At 44.0% G+C, this 19,159-nt stretch overlaps 1 protein-coding gene across 6 annotated transcripts in view; it reads right to left on the bottom strand.

Annotated features, from left to right (window-relative positions):
* Positions 1-1,126: 1,126 nt before the first annotated feature.
* Positions 1,127-19,159, bottom strand: part of LOC139367901 (pantothenate kinase 1a) — a 28,532-nt gene continuing 10,499 nt past the window's right edge. For 2 of the 6 annotated variants that reach the window (XR_011626895.1, XR_011626896.1), the window contains exons 3-8: positions 18,802-19,055; positions 11,817-11,993; positions 7,197-7,320; positions 4,991-5,116; positions 1,376-4,795; positions 1,127-1,268 (exon numbers count right to left, since the gene is read on the bottom strand). Coding sequence is in view for 4 of the 6 variants with exons in the window: in XM_071106274.1 (XP_070962375.1) it covers positions 4,736-4,795; positions 4,991-5,116; positions 7,197-7,320; positions 8,386-8,442; positions 11,817-11,993; positions 18,802-19,055 (798 nt within the window). In the remaining 2 variants the exon portion in view is untranslated. Of the gene's footprint in view, positions 4,796-4,990; positions 5,117-7,196; positions 7,321-8,385; positions 8,443-11,816; positions 11,994-18,801; positions 19,056-19,159 lie in introns of all 6 variants that reach the window. The other 4 variants (XM_071106274.1, XM_071106276.1, XM_071106275.1 and 1 more) reach the window with 2 other exon arrangements.

Here is a 19,159-nt window from a genome sequence, read left to right as displayed (position 1 = left end):
AAACACACAATCAAGACTACATGAACATTTTTAAAAAGCAACACATGAAGTTTTGGAATAGCCTAGTAAAATTCCAGACCTAATCCCAATTAAGATGTTGTGGCAGAATTCAGAAACGAGTAGTTCATTATATGTTTCCTATAATCACACAAAAAATAATGTTATCGTATTCACAGGAGGCACGACACACCTATTTGTGTACACCGAGTCACAATCCATATTTTCAGTTTGCATTTGGTAAACTGGGACAGCAGCTTACATGAACTGGGACACCATTATTATAGTCCTAATTGTATTCCAATGGCAATTCAATACACTTTTGTGTGATTAGGAAACATCTGAGGATTTCAGAAATGCATCATGTGTTGGGCTAGTATGTGTGTTGGGCCACCATGTGTTCAGCTAGTATGTGTGTTGGGCCATCATGTGTTCAGCTAGTATGTGTGTTGGGCCATCATGTTTTGGGCTAGTATGTTGGATAGATGTCACTCAGAAGACAGAAATGCACTAGTAACAGTACTACAAGAACCAAGAGCCCTGCGTAAACTATTCAGAAATAAACCCACCAGGATTAAGCTGTCCCAGATTGTGATGTCCCACTCTTTCTGAATTCACTTGTACAAAACCGTGAAACTAGATTTCCCCAAAATAAACACACTTCTCGAACAATACAAAACAAAAATGTAGAAATACTGAAGCAAGAAACTATATATTTTTTGATACTCTGAGAAATGTGATTATGCTTATAGGTTGCAACCAACACCTATTATCTCCACAAATGTTTTCCCATCTGAACAAACCCCCCTCTCCCTGACAGCATCAAGAATCACAAACCCCCCCTCCCTGACAGCATCAAGAATCACAAACCCCCCCTCCCTGACAGCATCAAGAATCACAAACCCCCCCTCTCCCTGACATCATCAATAATCACAAAACCCTCCTCTCCCTGACAGCATCAATAATCACAAAACCCCCCTCTCCCTGACAACATCAATAATCACAAACCCCCCCCTCCCTGACAGCATCAAGAATCACAACCCCCCCCCCCTCTCCCTGACAGCATCAAGAATCACAACCCCCCCCCCCTCTCCCTGACAGCATCAAGAATCACCAATTGACACATCTCTATAGCTGTACAATTTTATTCCTTTCAGAAACAAAATGTACATTTCAGTACGCACACAGAATATTTTGTGTTCCTTTTCTTGTAATTTTTCTTAAGCAAGAGAGTTAAGCACTAAGCCTGCATTTACACAGGCAGCCCAATTCTGATCATTTTCCACTAAAATTGGTCTTTTGACCAATCAGATCAGCTCTTTTGCCCATAATTGGGCAAAAGATCAGAATTGGGCTGCCTGTATAAACGCAGCCTTACACACCGTAAATAACCATCAGGTTAGACATTTCATTAGCAGAGATTGCTGGTGGATATATTTATAGGTCTCCGTGTACATTCAGATCGATGATTAGAAGGTCCATCCTCTAAAACCTTCCAGAATAAAAGTATTGTTTTATGTCAAATTCAGCAGGACTGGAGCGGAAGAATCTCACTCAAAAAAAAAAAAAAAAACGGATTCTCAGAGCAGATGTTGCATAATTCTTAACAATACAAAACAGCTTTGAACAACCACTTACTTATTTTGGGTTATTGGCAGAGTTTGCAGCATTGCTAGGCCATTATACCGAAGAGATCAACACCGAAGCTACTGCATAGCATGTTCTCTGTTATCAGAGATTTAGACTCCTGTTCATTAACACTGTAATGAGAGGGTAGGGGAAAACTAAGACTTCTGCTTTAATACCAAATCACTCAATGGCGCTTTAGTATGGGCTTAAAGCGGGTGCATGAAGTAATTGCTGTCCTTGTGCTGTGGCAAGCAATATCTCTGTACACAATACTGTACAGAGGTCTTACGTAACACAGTTTTGATGGCTCAAATTCATGATACGCAAACACAGTGTGTAAACACTGAGGAAGAGGAGCTTCGTAATTGAGCCAGACTTTACATACTAAAACACTGACTTGAAGGGTCGTCACGTAGTCACAATGCTTCAATGCTAGACTTGTAGGTGGTCTTCAGGTGTGACGAATACGTGGTTATAACATATGGACCACTGCAAAAGGAATAATACTTTAGATTTAAACTAGACTCAACAATTTCACTGGCCAGGAAATTAGAGCTTTGGAAGCAAAGAGAAACGTCATTTCCTAATACTGCCTTCTCACAGCACAGGGACATCAGTCACTGACATCTTTCCAGGACATTGTTTAGAGCACGTGTCAAAACTCATTCCACCGCGGGCCGAGTGTCTGCGGGGTTTTCCCCTCCTCCCTCGTACTTGATTGATGAATTAAGGTCACTAATTAGTAATGAACTCCCCTCACCTGGGTGGTCTGGGTCTTAGTTTAAAAAGGAAAAACCAGAAGACACTAGGACCTCCGTGGAATGAGTTTGACACCCTTGGTTTAGAGACTTGAGGAGTTTCATCATTTCATCTTATCAGTAGTTGTGATACACACACATGTAAAATTGGGAAATGCCTTTCAAATGTATTTTTAAAAGTTATATTGGGGGTAATAAATAACGAAATGGTAATCCAAGGTTTAGCCATTGATCCAGACTAGTACCAAGGGCTAATTAATGTAAGGTCTAATCCAAACATAAGAACACACATGCAAAGTTTGGGAACAGTGCAAATTCTCTACAACGACGTTGGAGGCAGCTTATGGTAGAGAAATTAACATTAAATTATCTGGAAACAGCTCTGGTGGACAGTCTTACATTCAGCATACCAATTGCAAGCTCCCTCAAAATTTGAGACATCTGTGGCATTGTGTTGTGCGACAAAACTGCACATTTTAGAGTGGCGGTTTATTGTCCCCAGCACAAGGTGCACCTGTGTAATGATCATGGTGTTTGATCAGCTTCTTGATATGCCACATCTGTCAGGTGGATGGATTATCTTGGCAAAAGGAGAAATGCTCACTAACAGGGATGTAAACAAATTTGTTCACAAAATGTAATCCTTTTGTGCTTACAGAAAATTTCTAGGATCTTTTATTTCAGCTCATGAAATAAATGAAATTAGCTCAACACTACTTATTATTATTTAACCTTTATTTAACTAGGCAAGTCAGTTAAGAACAAATTCTTACATACAATGACGGCCTACACTGGCCAAACCCGGAAAACGCTGGGCCAACTGTGATACAGCCTGGATGTTGCGTTTTATATATTTTTGTTCAGTTTATTTTCACTAAAAACAACACAAAGGCAACACATAGGGTTGAGTTGAGAAGAGGATGGCACAGAGTAGCCAGTAAGTGAACGGCTACCCGGTTTAACAACAGAGTGGCACCTGACAGGATGAAGCCACTAACCAACATGGAGCGAAGGAACGACAGAACATTGTGTGACGTCATAATGCCAAAGGTTGAGACATTAGATGCAACAGTATTATTCTAACAAAGCAATTTAGAAGAAGTTGATGGATGAAATACATTGATATGTTTATTTTGAATACTTGACGCTCAGTTAATTTTTATTTAACTTGGCAAGTCAGTTAAGAACAAATTCTTATTTACAATGACGGCCTACCCCGGCCCAAACCCGGACAACACTGTTAATGCTGCCGTTTGAAATACCTAGACCAACCGATAATACATGTCTTGTGGTGGTCCTTCAATCTTTTAGTTACAAGCACATTCACATTGAATAGTTTTAACTGATGACTAGAACAAGAAAACAAATAGCAGCTATGAGAATTACTTTGGGGGCCAAATGACAGACTTCCTGTCCAAACTGCAGGTAATGGACCCTTTGCACTGGGTGAGGAACTCCCACAGACACAGGAATACAAATCTCTTAAATCCCTATATAAACTAACTGCTGGCAGTAGTTATGTACCTTTCTTACAACAGATACAAACACCAACAAGTCCTTACTAGGCAAATCAAACACAAGGCAATTCTACAGACTGTCTGTAGAGTGGGTGTCGTCATGGGCCAGGTATAGGAGAGGATGAGGCACTTTCTTAGTGAGGAAAGGCAGACTCATAATTCATCTCTGTAGTGTAGCATCTTCGAAAAACAACCAACGCACCAAGATCAAGGCATATCTTTCAAAAGTGACTGACAAACTAGCAGATCACAGAACTCCATCACTAAAAAGAGAGTTTGAGGAGGTTGCTGAACCAATGTTATTTTTTAAAAACATCCCCATCGCTGTTAACCATGCTCTGATAATAAAGCTATGATGATGGGTGTGCCACAGGCGAACGGAGAGTGGACCCTTGGTGTGACACACTGAATTAAAAGGGCCAGTCCATGACGATGAAACAGAATCTTGGTCCCTTCATTTGATACGAATGAAACTAACTAAGCAAATTTTCCTCTATACCTCAGACATAACTGGACTGTCAACACAAGTCCAATCTCAGCAGGTTTTGGCTTTAGTGCACCCTAGAACTACTACACAAATAGGTATTTACACACAGTACCAAAAACAAACACAGTTTTTGTGATCCTTAGCATTTACCTGCCACCCAGGGTTCATGACATGGGACATTACATTAGTTATATTAAAACCTCTATTTGAGGGGATTTTAGGGGAGGGAGTGAAAGGATATTTACAGTTCAATTATTAAATGGCTGTTCCCAGTTTTTCCCAGTTTCTTGTGGTGGCTTCCGTGAAAACCTTTCAGCAGCTTCTATACAGACGACATGGGCATGTCTTCATGGCTCCTCGGACGACTTTAACAGCTCCAGTAATGCCCCAACCGCTCCAAAATAGCCCTACAGAAAACATACGTGGTAAATATAGTATTATTACGAACACTCAAAATACAGTACGAGTACTATTACAATGCTCATTAATGGAATCAAGGAAATTGATTATGGATTCTGGGCGCTATTGGGGTAGAGTTGACAGCTTTGTTTACATCCAGTCTGACAGAATGTCTTAAGTCCAACTCAAATCAAGTGTTGTACCTCGTGCTCTAGGAACAGGGCCTTCAGTTGTCCCTTGGACCAGAAGTCCATGGCGTAGGCCAGCAGCTTAGTAGACACGGTGTTGATCCGTAAGAAATTCCCAACAAACACAACCCTCTCGATTTTCTGAAAGCGAAAAGATCATGGTAGTAAAATAGTTCACGTATATCCAATTTAAAATGTGTTTTCCACTAAGAAGCCCATTTATAAAACCAATAATCCTGCAAAAACACAGATTAACAGTTCGGAATCATAACAACAGGAACGGTCAACATTTTAACGTGTTTTCTTAGAGATGATTCAAGTTATTTTGACAAACTGATATTACAAAAAACACACAGAGAAGTACATACACATGGCAACATGGCAAGGAAAATACTCATTATGACCACAAGGTGGAGCTAAAAGACAGGAGTCTGTTGTATGTCATCGGCCCTGTACTCAATGTGAATCAATTTACAAAGAACTGCAGAACTGCAGAACACTAGTTGGACCTTGAAATGCTACATACATTATATCTACGGCTGTGTCCCTGTTGAACTAAGCTGCCATGTACTGATTGTCCTGTCTGTACTATCAGTGACGCTAAAAACAAGTTCCTATCAACCATTGTTGTTTGGCAATGAAGTATTCTATTCTGTAGTTCATGCTTTGGGGAAAGGTCTATGGGGCCAGTTAGTGGCGTTTGCTGAAGATCTGTGCTCTTTGATAGCGCTGTACAATGCTGCTTGATCAACATGCTACAAGGCAACACTGAAGAAGCCGAGGGCATACAGAAAACCACCCAAATGTATGTATGTATGTATGTATGTATGTATGTATGCATGTATGTATATATATGTGGTCGTCTCACCTAGCTACTTTAAGATTAATACACTAACTTTTAAGTTGCTCTGGGTTAAGAGCGTCTGCTAATTGACTAAACATGGAAATTCGAATAAAGCCCCTTAGACAACTACTTCTCGTAAAAACATACACTACATGACCAAAAGTAGGTCGACACCTGCTCGTCCAACATCTCATTCCAGAATCATGGGCATTAATATGCTGTTGGTCCCCCCCCATTGCTGTTATAACAGCCTCCACTCTTCTGGGAAGGCTTTCCACTAGATGTTGGAACATTGCTGCGGGGACTTGCTTCCATTCAGCCACAAGAACATTAGTGAGGTTGGGCAGTGATGTTTGGCAATTAGGCCTGGCTCGCAGTCAGTGTTCCCAATTCATCCCAAAGGTTTCTTGACAAACCATTTCTGTATGGACCTCGCTTTGTGCACGCACGGGGGCATTGTCCTGCTGAAACAGGAAAGGGCATTCCACAAACTGTTGCCACAAAGTTGGAAACAGAGAATCATCTGGAATGTCATTGTATGATGTAGCGTTAAGATTTCCCTTCAATGGAACTAAGGGGCCCGAACCATGAAAAGCAGTCCCAGACCATTATTCCTTCTCCACCAAACTTTACAGTCGGCCTATGCCTTAGGACAGGTAGCATTCTCCTTGCATCTGCCAAAGCCAGATTTGTTTGTCTGACTGCCAGATGAAGCATGATTCATCACTCCAGAGAACCTGTTTCCACTCCTCCAGAGACCAATGGTGGCGAGCTTTATACCACAGCAGCCAAGGCTTGGTATTGCACATGGTGATCTTAGGCTTGTGTGCTGCTGCTCAGCCATGGAAACCCATTTTATGAAGCTCCCGACGAACAGTTATCGTACTGACGTTGCTTCCAGAGGCAGTTTGGAACTCGGTAGTGAGTGTTGCAACCGAGGACAGACGATTTTCACATGCTTCAGCACTCAGCGGTCCCGTTCTGTGAGCTTGTGTGGCCTACCACTTCAGGGCTGAGCCGTTGTTGCTCTTAGACATTTCCACTTCATCAATAACAGCACTTACAGTTGACCGGGGCAGCTCTAGCAGGGCAGAAATTTGACAAACTGACTTGTTGGAAAGGTGGCATCCTATGACAGTGCCAGGTTGAAAGTCACTGAGCTCTTCAGTAAGGCCATTCTACTGATAAAGTTTGTCTATGGAGATTGCATGGCGGTGTGGTCAATTTTATACACCTGTCAACAACGGGTGTGGCTGAAATAGCCATATCCACTAATTTGAAGGGGTGTCCACATACTTTTGTATATTTAGTCTAAATGAGTGAATGAATGTTAATATGTAATTATGCAAACTGTATGGAGAATGTGTGCGTGGTTACCTCATTGACGGCACACATGCGTGCGATGGAGCCTATGTTATTGGTGATGGTAACCAGCATAGCCCGGGCCAGGTCCTCTTTGCTAATGGAGTCTCGTTTCTCTTTGCTCATCATGTGGCCAAAGCTGTATGTTAAAGATCACCCCAGAACAGAAACACAACAGAAGAATAAAAAAGGAGACTCTTATTAAAAAATAAAAAAAAGGTGCTTACATGAAAACCGACAAATATTTAATTTAATCAATACCAATTAGGGTTTCACAAGTGGAAGATTCCCAGAATCAAGAGGGAATAAGCAGCAAATCTAGAATCCTCTGACCAGCATTTCTGGAAAACCAGGGAATTTATTGGAAGTTCAAGGAATTTTGCAACCCTAATACCAAATAAGATTGTTGTGTTAAAAATGGAAGGGAATTGAACAAATCGACCATAAGGCCGAGGCTAGTGATAAAGATCACTTCTGGGACAAGGACACTGTTGTGTTACTGCACCTACAGGTAACTGCCTAGATAAAGGAAACACCTACGTAAGGTGTCTGAATAGGGTGTTGGGCCTCCACAAGACAGAACTTCTTCCAAGACACCTTGGCATAGATTCTACAAGTGTCTGAAACTCTATTGGAGGGATGCAACACCATTCTTCCACCAGAAATGCCATAGTTTGGTGTTTTATTGACGGTGGTGGATGGTTGTCTCAGACGCCGCTCCAGAAGGGTTGAGATGTGGCGACCGAGACGGCCGTGGCATATGGTTTACATCGTTTTTTTCATGCTCAACAAACCATTCAGTGACCACTCGTGCCCTGTGGATTGTCATCCTATGAGGGCGTGACCATGGTAGCCAAAAATAATGGGCAGCCCAGCATTTTTACACGTGACCCAAAGCATGATGGGATGTAAATTGTTTAACTCAGGAATCACACTGTGAATCCACTCACTGTGGAAGCACCTGCTTTCCCGATCCCTCATTTACTCAAGTGCGTCCATTATTTTGACAGTTACCTGTACACTGCGCCTTATATCTGTGTACCTGCTTTTACAGTTCATTAACTACCATAATAAACCCACTTAATACCGGGTAACCATTGGTAATTAATTACACAGAGATTTGTCACATACTGAATTATTACCAAGAATTAAGAATTAATTCAGGATTAGTTGCAGAATTACTATTGCGACTGAGTAGCAGCACCTTTCTTCCTCAGAGCTCTTCGGTGCCAGTGCTTCATTAGAAAATACCCCTGCATTTCTAAGAAACAAGAATTTAAATACCCAAATAATTATATATATTTCTAAAAAAAACAATCTCAGTATGGCATATTTTCAGAATGAGCTCTTGAAAATTATATTACAAAGTGTGTTTCACGTTTTATTTCTTACGAATAAAAGCCTACATAATTCCACCTAAATATGAAGGCGTGGCCGGCCGGTTTATCATGGTAGATATATATCCTGATGGTTAATATCAAAGTTAGGGGTCAATTACATATCAATCCCATTTAAATTCAGAAAGTAAACCAAATTCCAATACCACATTGAAGAGAAGTGGAATTTCAGTGTATTACCCGAATTTACTGGAATTTAAAATGGAATTAACCCCAACATATATTATCATAGTAGATATAAATGGTATACACACTCAGGGGCTAGACCCGGTCAGACCCCTTTGCCTCCAGAACAGACAATTATGTTCTGGGCATAAAAACATTCCACAAATGGTATCAATGGACCTAACGTAACTGAATGACTTCATGCCTGTCTTGTTTGTTTGTTTGTTTGTTTGTTTGTTTGTTTGTTTGTGTGTGAGATATATATATATATATCACACACACACTCAGTGAGCAGTTTATTATCTACACCACCCCGTTCATGGAAACGGTTCACTCCTACAGACAGTGAGTCACGTGGCTTGCTATATAAAGCAGGCAGACAGGCATCGAGGCATTCAGTTACTGTTACACTGAATGTTAGAGTGGGGAAAACGAGTGACCTAAGCAGTGACAGTTTCAGTATCTCAGAAACGGACGGCATCCTGGGATTTTCACGCACGACAGTGTCTAGGGTTTCCTGAGAATGACGCGACAAACAAAAAACATCCAGTCAGCGGCAGTTCTGTGAGCGAAAAACAGCTCGTTGATGAGAAGAATGGCAAGAATCATGCAAGCTAACAGGCGGGCCACAAACAAACAGGAAAATAACGGCGCAGTACAACAGTGGTGTGAAAAAAAAAACGGCATTTCGGAACGCACAACTTGTCAGTCCTTGTCACAGATGGGCTATTACAGCAGACGACCGGGTTCCACTCCTATCAGCTTAAAACAAGAAGAAGAGGCTCCAGTGGGCATGTGATCACCAACACTGGACAATTGAGGAGAGGAAAAACAAGTCGCCTGGTCCATTGAATCCCGGTTCCTGTTGCGTCATGCTGATGACAGAGTCAGGATTTGGCGTAAGCAGCGTTGAGTCCATGGACCCAGCCTGACTGGTGTCAACGGTACAGGCTGGTAGTGTTGGTGTAATGGTGTGGGGAATGTTTTCCTGGCACAAGTTAGGTCCCTTGATATCAATTGAGCAACGTTTGACCGCCATAGAGTTTCTGAACATTGTTTCTGACCAGCTGTAGCCTTTCATGGCTACAGGACGGTACAACCCGGTACTAGATGGGTGTACCTAATAAACTGGCCACCAAGTGTATATTAAGTGGTAGATATAGCTCATCATTCACTGAGTGTACAAAACATTAAGAACACCTTCCTAGTATTGAGTTGCACCCTTCCCTTTTGCCCTCAGAACAGCATCAATTCATCAGGTCATGGACTCTACAAGGTGTTGAAAGCGTTCCACAGGGATGCTGGCCCATGTTGACTCCAACGCTTCCCACAGTTGGCTGGATGTCCTTTGGGTGGTGAACCATTCTTGATACACAGGAAACTGATGAACATGGAAAAGCCCAGCAGCGTTACAGCTCTTGACACGGACCAGTGCGACTGGCACCTACTACCATACCACTACCATACATACCACCTACTACCATACATACCACCTACTACCATACATACCACCTACTACCATACCACCTACTACCATACCACACATACCACCTACTACCATACCACACATACCACCTACTACCATACCACACATACCACCGCTACCATACATACCACCACTACCATACATACCACCTACTACCATACATACCACCTGCTACCATACATACCACTACCATACCACTACCATACATACCACCACTACATACCACCACTACCATACATACCACCATACCACTACCACCATACATACCACCACTATCATACATACCACCTACTACCATACATACCACTACCATACATACCACCTACTACCATACATACCACCACTACCATACATACCACCTACTACCATACATACCACTACCATACATACCACAGCTACCATACCACTACCATACATACCACCTACTACCATACATACCACCACTACCATACCACTACCATACATACCACCACTACCATACCACTACCATACATACCACCACTACCATACATACCACCACTACCATAACACTACCATACATACCACCACTACCATACCATACATACCACCACTACCATACCACACATACCACCTACTACCATACATACCACCACTACCATACATACCACCACTACCATACATACCACCACTACCATAACACTACCATACATACCACCACTACTATACATACCACCACTACCATACATACCACCACTACCATACCACTACCATACATACCACCACTACCATACCACTACCATACATACCACCACTACCATACATACCACCACTACCATACATACCACCACTACCATACATACCACCACTACCATACCACCTACTACCATACATACCACTACCATACATACCACCACTACCATACCACTACCATACATACCACCACTACCATACCACTACCATACATACCACCACTACCATAACACTACCATACATACCACACCACTACCATACATACCACCACTACCATACATACCACCTACTACCATACATACCACCACCATAACACTACCATACATACCACCGCTACCATACATACCACCACTACCATACATACCACCACTACCATACATACCACCACTACCATACATACCACCATACCACTACCATACATACCACCACTACCATACCACTACCATACATACCACCACTACCATACATACCACCACTACCATACCACTACCATACATACCACCATACCACCACCATACATACCACCACCACCATACATACCACCACTACCATACATACCACCTATATGTTTTACCTTGCCCATTAACCTCTGAATGGCACACATACATGTCTCAAAGGTCTTAAAACGTAACAATCCTTCCTTAACCCGTCTCCTCCCCTTCATCTACACTGATTTAAAGTGGATTTAACAAGTACACATCAATAAGGGATCATAGCGTTCACCTGGATTCACCTAGTCAGTCTTATGGAAAGAGCAGGTGTTCTTAATGTTTTGCACACTCAGTGTATTATTATCATCATGGTAGATAGAATGGTATATATATTATCATGGTATATCCAGTATAATGTCCCAGTACTGAGTGGTCCTTTGCTCACCTGGAGGCCACAGCAGATCCTTGGAGGCTAAAACGCTCATAGTCTCCTCCGTAGATATCCTTCACCAGCTTGTCCACATTGCTGCTGTCCCCTCTGCTAGCCATATCCAGAGCCTCTTCAAACGTCTCACACCCCGTCAGCAAGCAGCACAGGCCCAGGAACGTACCCCCACCAAGACTGAGAGGAGGACACAGAGGAAGGGATCAGGCCCAGGAACGTACCCCCACCAAGACTGAGAGGAGGACACAGAGGAAGGGAACGTACCCCCACCAAGACTGAGAGGAGGAATCAGGCCCAGGAACGTACCCCCACCAAGACAGAGAGGAGGAATCAGGCCCAGGAACGTACCCCCACCAAGACAGAGAGGAGGAATCAGGCCCAGGAACGTACCCCCACCAAGACAGAGAGGAGGACACAGAGAGGAGGGATCAGGCCCAGGAACGTACCCCCACCAAGACTGAGAGGAGGACACAGAGGAAGGGATCAGGCCCAGGAACGTACCCCCACCAAGACTGAGAGGAGGACACAGAGGGGAGGGATCAGGCCCAGGAACGTACCCCCACCAAGACAGAGAGGAGGAATCAGGCCCAGGAACGTACCCCCACCAAGACAGAGAGGAGGAATCAGGCCCAGGAACGTACCCCCACCAAGACAGAGAGGAGGAATCAGGCCCAGGAACGTACCCCCACCAAGACAGAGAGGAGGAATCAGGCCCAGGAACGTACCCCCACCAAGACAGAGAGGAGGAATCAGGCCCAGGAACGTACCCCCACCAAGACAGAGAGGAGGAATCAGGCCCAGGAACGTACCCCCACCAAGACAGAGAGGAGGAATCAGGCCCAGGAACGTACCCCCACCAAAACAGAGAGGAGGAATTAGGCCCAGGAACGTACCCCCACCAAGACAGAGAGGAGGAATCAGGCCCAGGAACGTACCCCCACCAAGACAGAGGGATCAGGCCCAGGAACGTACCCCCACCAAGACAGAGAGGAGGAATCAGGCCCAGGAACGTACCCCCACCAAGACAGAGAGGAGGAATCAGGCCCAGGAACGTACCCCCACCAAGACAGAGAGGAGGAATCAGGCCCAGGAACGTACCCCCACCAAGACAGAGAGGAGGAATCAGGCCCAGGAACGTACCCCCACCAAGACAGAGAGGAGGAATCAGAGGAAGGGATCAGGCCCAGGAACGTACCCCCACCAAGACAGAGAGGAGGACACAGAGAATGGATCAGGCCCAGGAAAGTACCCCCACCAAGACAGAGAGGAGGACACAGAGAGGAGGACACAGAGAATGGATCAGGCCCAGGAACGTACCCCCACCAAGACAGAGAGGAGGAATCAGGCCCAGGAACGTACCCCCACCAAGACAGAGAGGAGGACACAGAGGAAGGGATCAGGCCCAGGAACGTACCCCCACCAAGACAGAGAGGAGGACACAGAGGAAGGGATCAGGCCCAGGAACGTACCCCCACCAAGACAGAGAGGAGGACACAGAGGAATGGATCAGGCCCAGGAAAGTACCCCCACCAAGACAGAGAGGAGGACACAGAGAGGAGGGATCAGGCCCAGGAACGTACCCCCACCAAGACAGAGAGGAGGACACAGAGAGGAGGACACAGAGAGGAGGGATCAGGCCCAGGAACGTACCCCCACCAAGACAGAGAGGAGGACACAGAGGAGGACACAGAGAGGAGGACACAGAGAGGAGGACACAGAGAATGGGATTGTTGAAACAGAGTTAAGGCGGAGAGATGCAGCTTCAAGGAAACTGAATGGACCATAGAATAAGAAATCAGAATACTTGTGTCTATGGAAAAGAGTCTCCAGCAAAAGCCTAAGGACCAGGAAGTATCTTATTTTTCCACTCAGGGTTGAAACCTAACCTGAGACATGCACATTATACTTGAATGCATTGACATCAATGGGAAATGTGTGACATTTTGTAGTTACACCCATGCGTGCTTAAAAGTTAGGGTTTCATCCCTTATGCTGGGGAAGGGTTATTGAAAGGGGTCCTAAATTAAAATTTACAGCAGAGGCCTAAAAAGGAGTCTCTTCTCAGCCTGAGACAGGGAGAGTTAGTGGGGGTAGGTAGAACAGGTCCCATAAAAACTGTAAGCTGAACCCAAGACCTCAGGAACGGTCACAAGGCCATGGGGAACGGTCACAAGGCCATGGGGAACGGTCACAAGGCCATGGGGAACGGTCACAATGACCTGGGTCGGCTCTCCTTGGTTACCCAAACACTTTTACCAATACAGCCAAGTTATCCTTCTTTGAAAGAGCTACAGTGCATTCAGAAAAGATTTTCCACATTTTGTTGTGTTACAGCCAGGATTTAAAATGGATTAAATTGAGAATGTGTCATCACTGGCCTACACACAATACCCCATAATGTCCAAGTGGAAGTCTTTACAAATGGAAAGCTGAAATGTCTTGAGTCAATAAGTATTCAACCCCTAAAGTTAAAGAGAGCCTTCATAAGTTCAGGAGTACAAATGTGTTTAACAAGTCACATAATTAGTTGCATGGACACTGTGTGCATGAATAGTGTTTAACATGATTTTTGAATGACTACCTCATCTCTGTACCCCAGAATTATCTGTACGGTCCCTCAGTCGAGCAGTGAATTTCAAACAGATTCAACCACAAAGACCAGGGAGGTTTTCCAATGTCTAGCAAAGAAGGGCACCTATTGGTAAATGGGTAAAACATAAAATAAAGAATATAGACATTGAATATTAATTTGAGTATGGTGAAGTTATTCATTACACTTTGGATGGTGTATCAAGACTAGAGATGCAACGGTACACAGTATGTTGTCGAACCGGTCGGTACGCCCCCTACGGTTCAATACGCATACGTGAACCACGGAATTACGATATGCCTGTCATTTCCTAAACTTGCTTATTGCGCTGCAGACGACACGCACGTTGTACATTCAGATTCACAAAACCAGACGCGCAGCTTGTGAACAGGCTTGGCAGGCAACTGCTTGGAGCCCCAGACCGTTTCTCCGAGTGCTGACAAACTTTACTCCACAGCAATGTCTCAAAATGTGGCAACCACAGTGACCGTAACCCCTTCCCCCTTAAACAACCAATGGACGATTTGCAATGACATCTCACGAGGAAACCTCCCTAAAGGGGCCCCATGAATAAACTAAATACAAGTATTTTCTCAGCTCCAATGCGACAATGGCGAGCGCTAATGAGACAGAGAGAAGCGCATTTGAAGAGTCACCGGCGTCTTTCAAAATCCACTGTGTGGGAACATTTTGGGTTCAGCGTTCAATACGACGACGAGGGTACGAAGACCGTAAGCAAACAAAGTACAGTCTGCAAGCGTTGCTTTGCCACTGTCGGCTACTCGAGTGGAAACACGTTTAGCATGTCATTTACGTGGCCATCACCCGGCCGTATCCCTTGCAGATGGAGCAAGGCGAGATCACTCGTTAGCGAAAACACAACACTCTCTCCCTGCTGCCGTCCAACAATTTACGACAAATTCAGAAAAACAAAGAAATAATCGAAAGCAGTGGGAGTAAACATAGCAGATTTGCAGCCCTGTTCGGTGGTTACTGACTCGGGATTTCGTCACCCGATGAAAAAAATGTTTTGAACCGGGTTACAATGTCCCCTCCCGCACACAATTCAGCAGCAAAGTAATTCCCAAACTCTATGAAACATCACAGAGAGACAGACGTTGAAAAGGAATTGACACAGACACCCTTTCTAGCTCTCTCCACTGATAGTTGGACCTCCAGAGCAACTCAAAGCTACCTCTGAAGGTTCACTATGTTCTGGAAGCTACCCCACTGTCACGGTTCACCATGTTCTGGAAGCTACCCCACTGTGTCTCTGTGACGGTTCACCATGTTCTGGAAGCTACCTCTGGTTCACTATGTACTGGAAGCTACCTCTGGTTCACTGTGTACTGGAAGCTACCTCTGGTTCACTGTGTACTGGAAGCTACCTCTGGTTCACTGTGTACTGGAAGCTACCTCTGGTTCACTGTGTACTGGAAGCTACCTCTGGTTCACTGTGTACTGGAAGCTACCTCTGGTTCACTGTGTACTGGAAGCTACCTCTGGTTCACTGTGTACTGGAAGCTACCTCTGGTTCACTGTGTTCTGGAAGCTACCTCTGGTTCACTGTGTTCTGGAAGCTACCTCTGGTTCACTGTGTTCTGGAAGCTACCTCTGGTTCACTGTGTTCTGGAAGCTACCTCTGGTTCACTGTGTTCTGGAAGCTACCTCTGGTTCACTGTGTTCTGGAAGCTACCTCTGGTTCACTGTGTTCTGGAAGCTACCTCTGGTTCACTGTGTTCTGGAAGCTACCTCTGGTTCACTGTGTTCTGGAAGCTACCTCTGGTTCACTGTGTTCTGGAAGCTACCTCTGGTTCACTGTGTTCTGGAAGCTACCTCTGGTTCACTGTGTTCTGGAAGCTACCTCTGGTTCACTGTGTTCTGGAAGCTACCTCTGGTTCACTGTGTTCTGGAAGCTACCTCTGGTTCACTGTGTTCTGGAAGCTACCTCTGGTTCACTGTGTTCTGGAAGCTACCTCTGGTTCACTGTGTTCTGGAAGCTACCTCTGGTTCACTGTGTTCTGGAAGCTACCTCTGGTTCACTGTGTTCTGGAAGCTACCTCTGGTTCACTGTGTTCTGGAAGCTACCTCTGGTTCACTATGTACTGGAAGCTACCTCTGGTTCACTATGTACTGGAAGCTACCTCTGGTTCACTATGTACTGGAAGCTACCTCTGGTTCACTGTGTTCTGGAAGCTACCTCTGGTTCACTGTGTTCTGGAAGCTACCTCTCTGTGACGGTTCACTATGTACTGGGTCGGGAGATGAAGAGCGATGTGTTGCAAACTCGTCCCCTGTATGAGAGTCATACAAGCGCAAACTCTTCTTAAATATAAAGATACTGAAACCGTACTGTGGCCCACAAACCATGATACATACCGAACCGTGTGCCCACTGTACCATTGCATCCCTAATCAATACACCCAGTCACTATAAAGATACAGGTATCCTTTCTAACTCAGTTGCAGGAGAGGAAGGAAACCTCTCAGGGATTTCACCATGAGGCCAATGGTGCCTTAAAAAAAAGAAAGTTAGAGTTTAATGGTCTGTGATAGGAGAAAACTGAGGATGGATCAACAACATTGTAGTTACTCCACAATATTAACCTAAATGACAGAGTGAAAAGGAAACCTGTATAGAAAACAAATATTTAAAAAAAAAGTGCATCCTATTTGCAAACAAGGCACTAAAATAATACTGCAAGAAAATGTGTAAAAACAACTAACTTTTTGTCCTGAATACAAAGTGTTATGTTTGGGGCAAATCCCCCCAAAAAACATTACCGAGTACCACATCTCCATAGTGGTGGTTGCATCATGTTATGGGTATGCTTATAAATCGTTAAAGACTAGGGGAGTTTTTCAAGATAAAAAAAATGAACGGAATGGAGCTAAGCACAGGCTAAATCCTAGAGGAAAACCTGGTTCAGTCTGCTTTCCACCAGACACTGGGAGATGAATTCACCTTTCAGCAGGAAAATTACCTAAAACACAAGGCCAAATCTACAAGATGACAGTGAATGGTCCTGAGCGTCCGAGTTACAGTTTTGATTTCAATTACTTCGATCTATGGCAAGACCTGGAAATGGTTGTCTAGCAATGATCAACAACCAATTTGAAAGAGCTTGAAGAATTTTGAAAAGACAAAATGGGCAATGTTGCACAACCCAGGTGTGGAAAGCTCTTAGAAACTTACCCAGAAAGACGCACAGCTGAAATCACTGTCAAAAGGTGCTTCTACAAAGTATTGACTCAGGGGTGTGTAAAATAATACATATTTAAATAGATATTTCATTGTTAAAACATGTTTTCACTTACTCATTATGGGGTATTGTGTGTAGATGGGTGAGATTTACAAAATTATATTTAATCCATTTTGAATACAAAATGTCTGTAACAAAACGTGGAATAAGTCCAGGCGTGTAAATACTTCCATAAGGCATTTTAATTGAAAGCTAAAAAAAAATCATTTGGAAAGACTTAAATGGTCACCACCACTCCCCATCGCTCCCCATCTAATTTAACAGAAATTGTGCAAATCTGCAAAAACGAATGGGACAAAACCCCAAATCCAGATGTGCGCAAAGCTGATGCAGACACAACCAAGACGACTCAAAGTATTGACTCAGGGGTGTTGAATAATCTGTATTTCATTTTTATTTATTGTTTAATCGAAAAACTTGTTTTCACTGTTATTATGGGGTATTTGTGTGTAGATGGGTAAGGCTGTAACACAACAAAATGTGGAATAAGTCAAGGGGTATGAATATTGTCTGTAGGCACTGTAAACACCGGCATGAGCTCCGTTTCACCCCAGTGCCGTGTTCTATTTAGAGACGTTCCAAGGTTGAACCGGTGTAAATATAGACTGTCCTTGTTCAACGAGCAGACAGACAAGACAGTACCTACTGTCTAGGGAACACGGTGCACATACAGCACTTCCTATTCTGTCGTAGACGTTGTTCAACCTGCCTTGCTAATAACAATAAAGCGGACTAACTATTATTCATTGTGAGTCACAATGCAACTACAAAAAAAAATACAGCTTAAAGGGAATGACAAACAGCAGTTGTAAATGATTGCTTTTCCTCTGTAATCTCTGTTGACATGACAACGTAGGACGAGTCTCTCTTCTTATGAAGAAGACCACAGTTCCTTTCTGTGCAATGACACCCGCCAATGATATAAAACTATTTATTTGGGTCATTCACCTGGGAAAACCCAGTTCACTGCTGATGAAAAAAAAACTGATTTTGAATTGGCACTGGTGAACAGCACTGTCCTTATAATAGCCTAAACATTTCAGATTTTAAACACTACCATAAAATGTTGACCTTCAAGGCTTTTAAAAACGTCAAATATAATCCCTTTTCCGTTTTTTTGCTCTGTTCTTTACCTGGTACCGGTGACCCGTTTGTAGTCGTCTTTGGAGTACACAGCCAGGATGCTAACCCCAGATCCAATGTTGACCAGCAGCATAGGGAACGGGTCGGCCAGACTGCACGGTGTCTTCACGCTGTTCTGGGTATCTGACGGGTTCTCCAAGTAGTAACACTGAGGGTGGCCGTTGAAGCTCACGGAGTCCACATAGAGCAGGCCGTGAATCAGACAGTCAAGCTCATCCAGCTTCAACAGCTCTAAATCAGCCATCTGTAGAGGGGGGGGGGGGGGGGGGGGGGGGGGGGTGTATGGTAGGGAGAGTGACAGAAAGACAGAAAGTGGCGTGAGGCAAATCATGCAGAGTAAAATCTCAG

This window comes from Oncorhynchus clarkii, chromosome 16 (assembly GCF_045791955.1).
Source record: "Oncorhynchus clarkii lewisi isolate Uvic-CL-2024 chromosome 16, UVic_Ocla_1.0, whole genome shotgun sequence".
Classification (NCBI taxonomy): domain Eukaryota; kingdom Metazoa; phylum Chordata; class Actinopteri; order Salmoniformes; family Salmonidae; genus Oncorhynchus; species Oncorhynchus clarkii.
The sequence above is the reverse complement of the archived record's forward strand: the minus strand, read 5'-3'. Positions and strand labels throughout refer to the sequence as shown.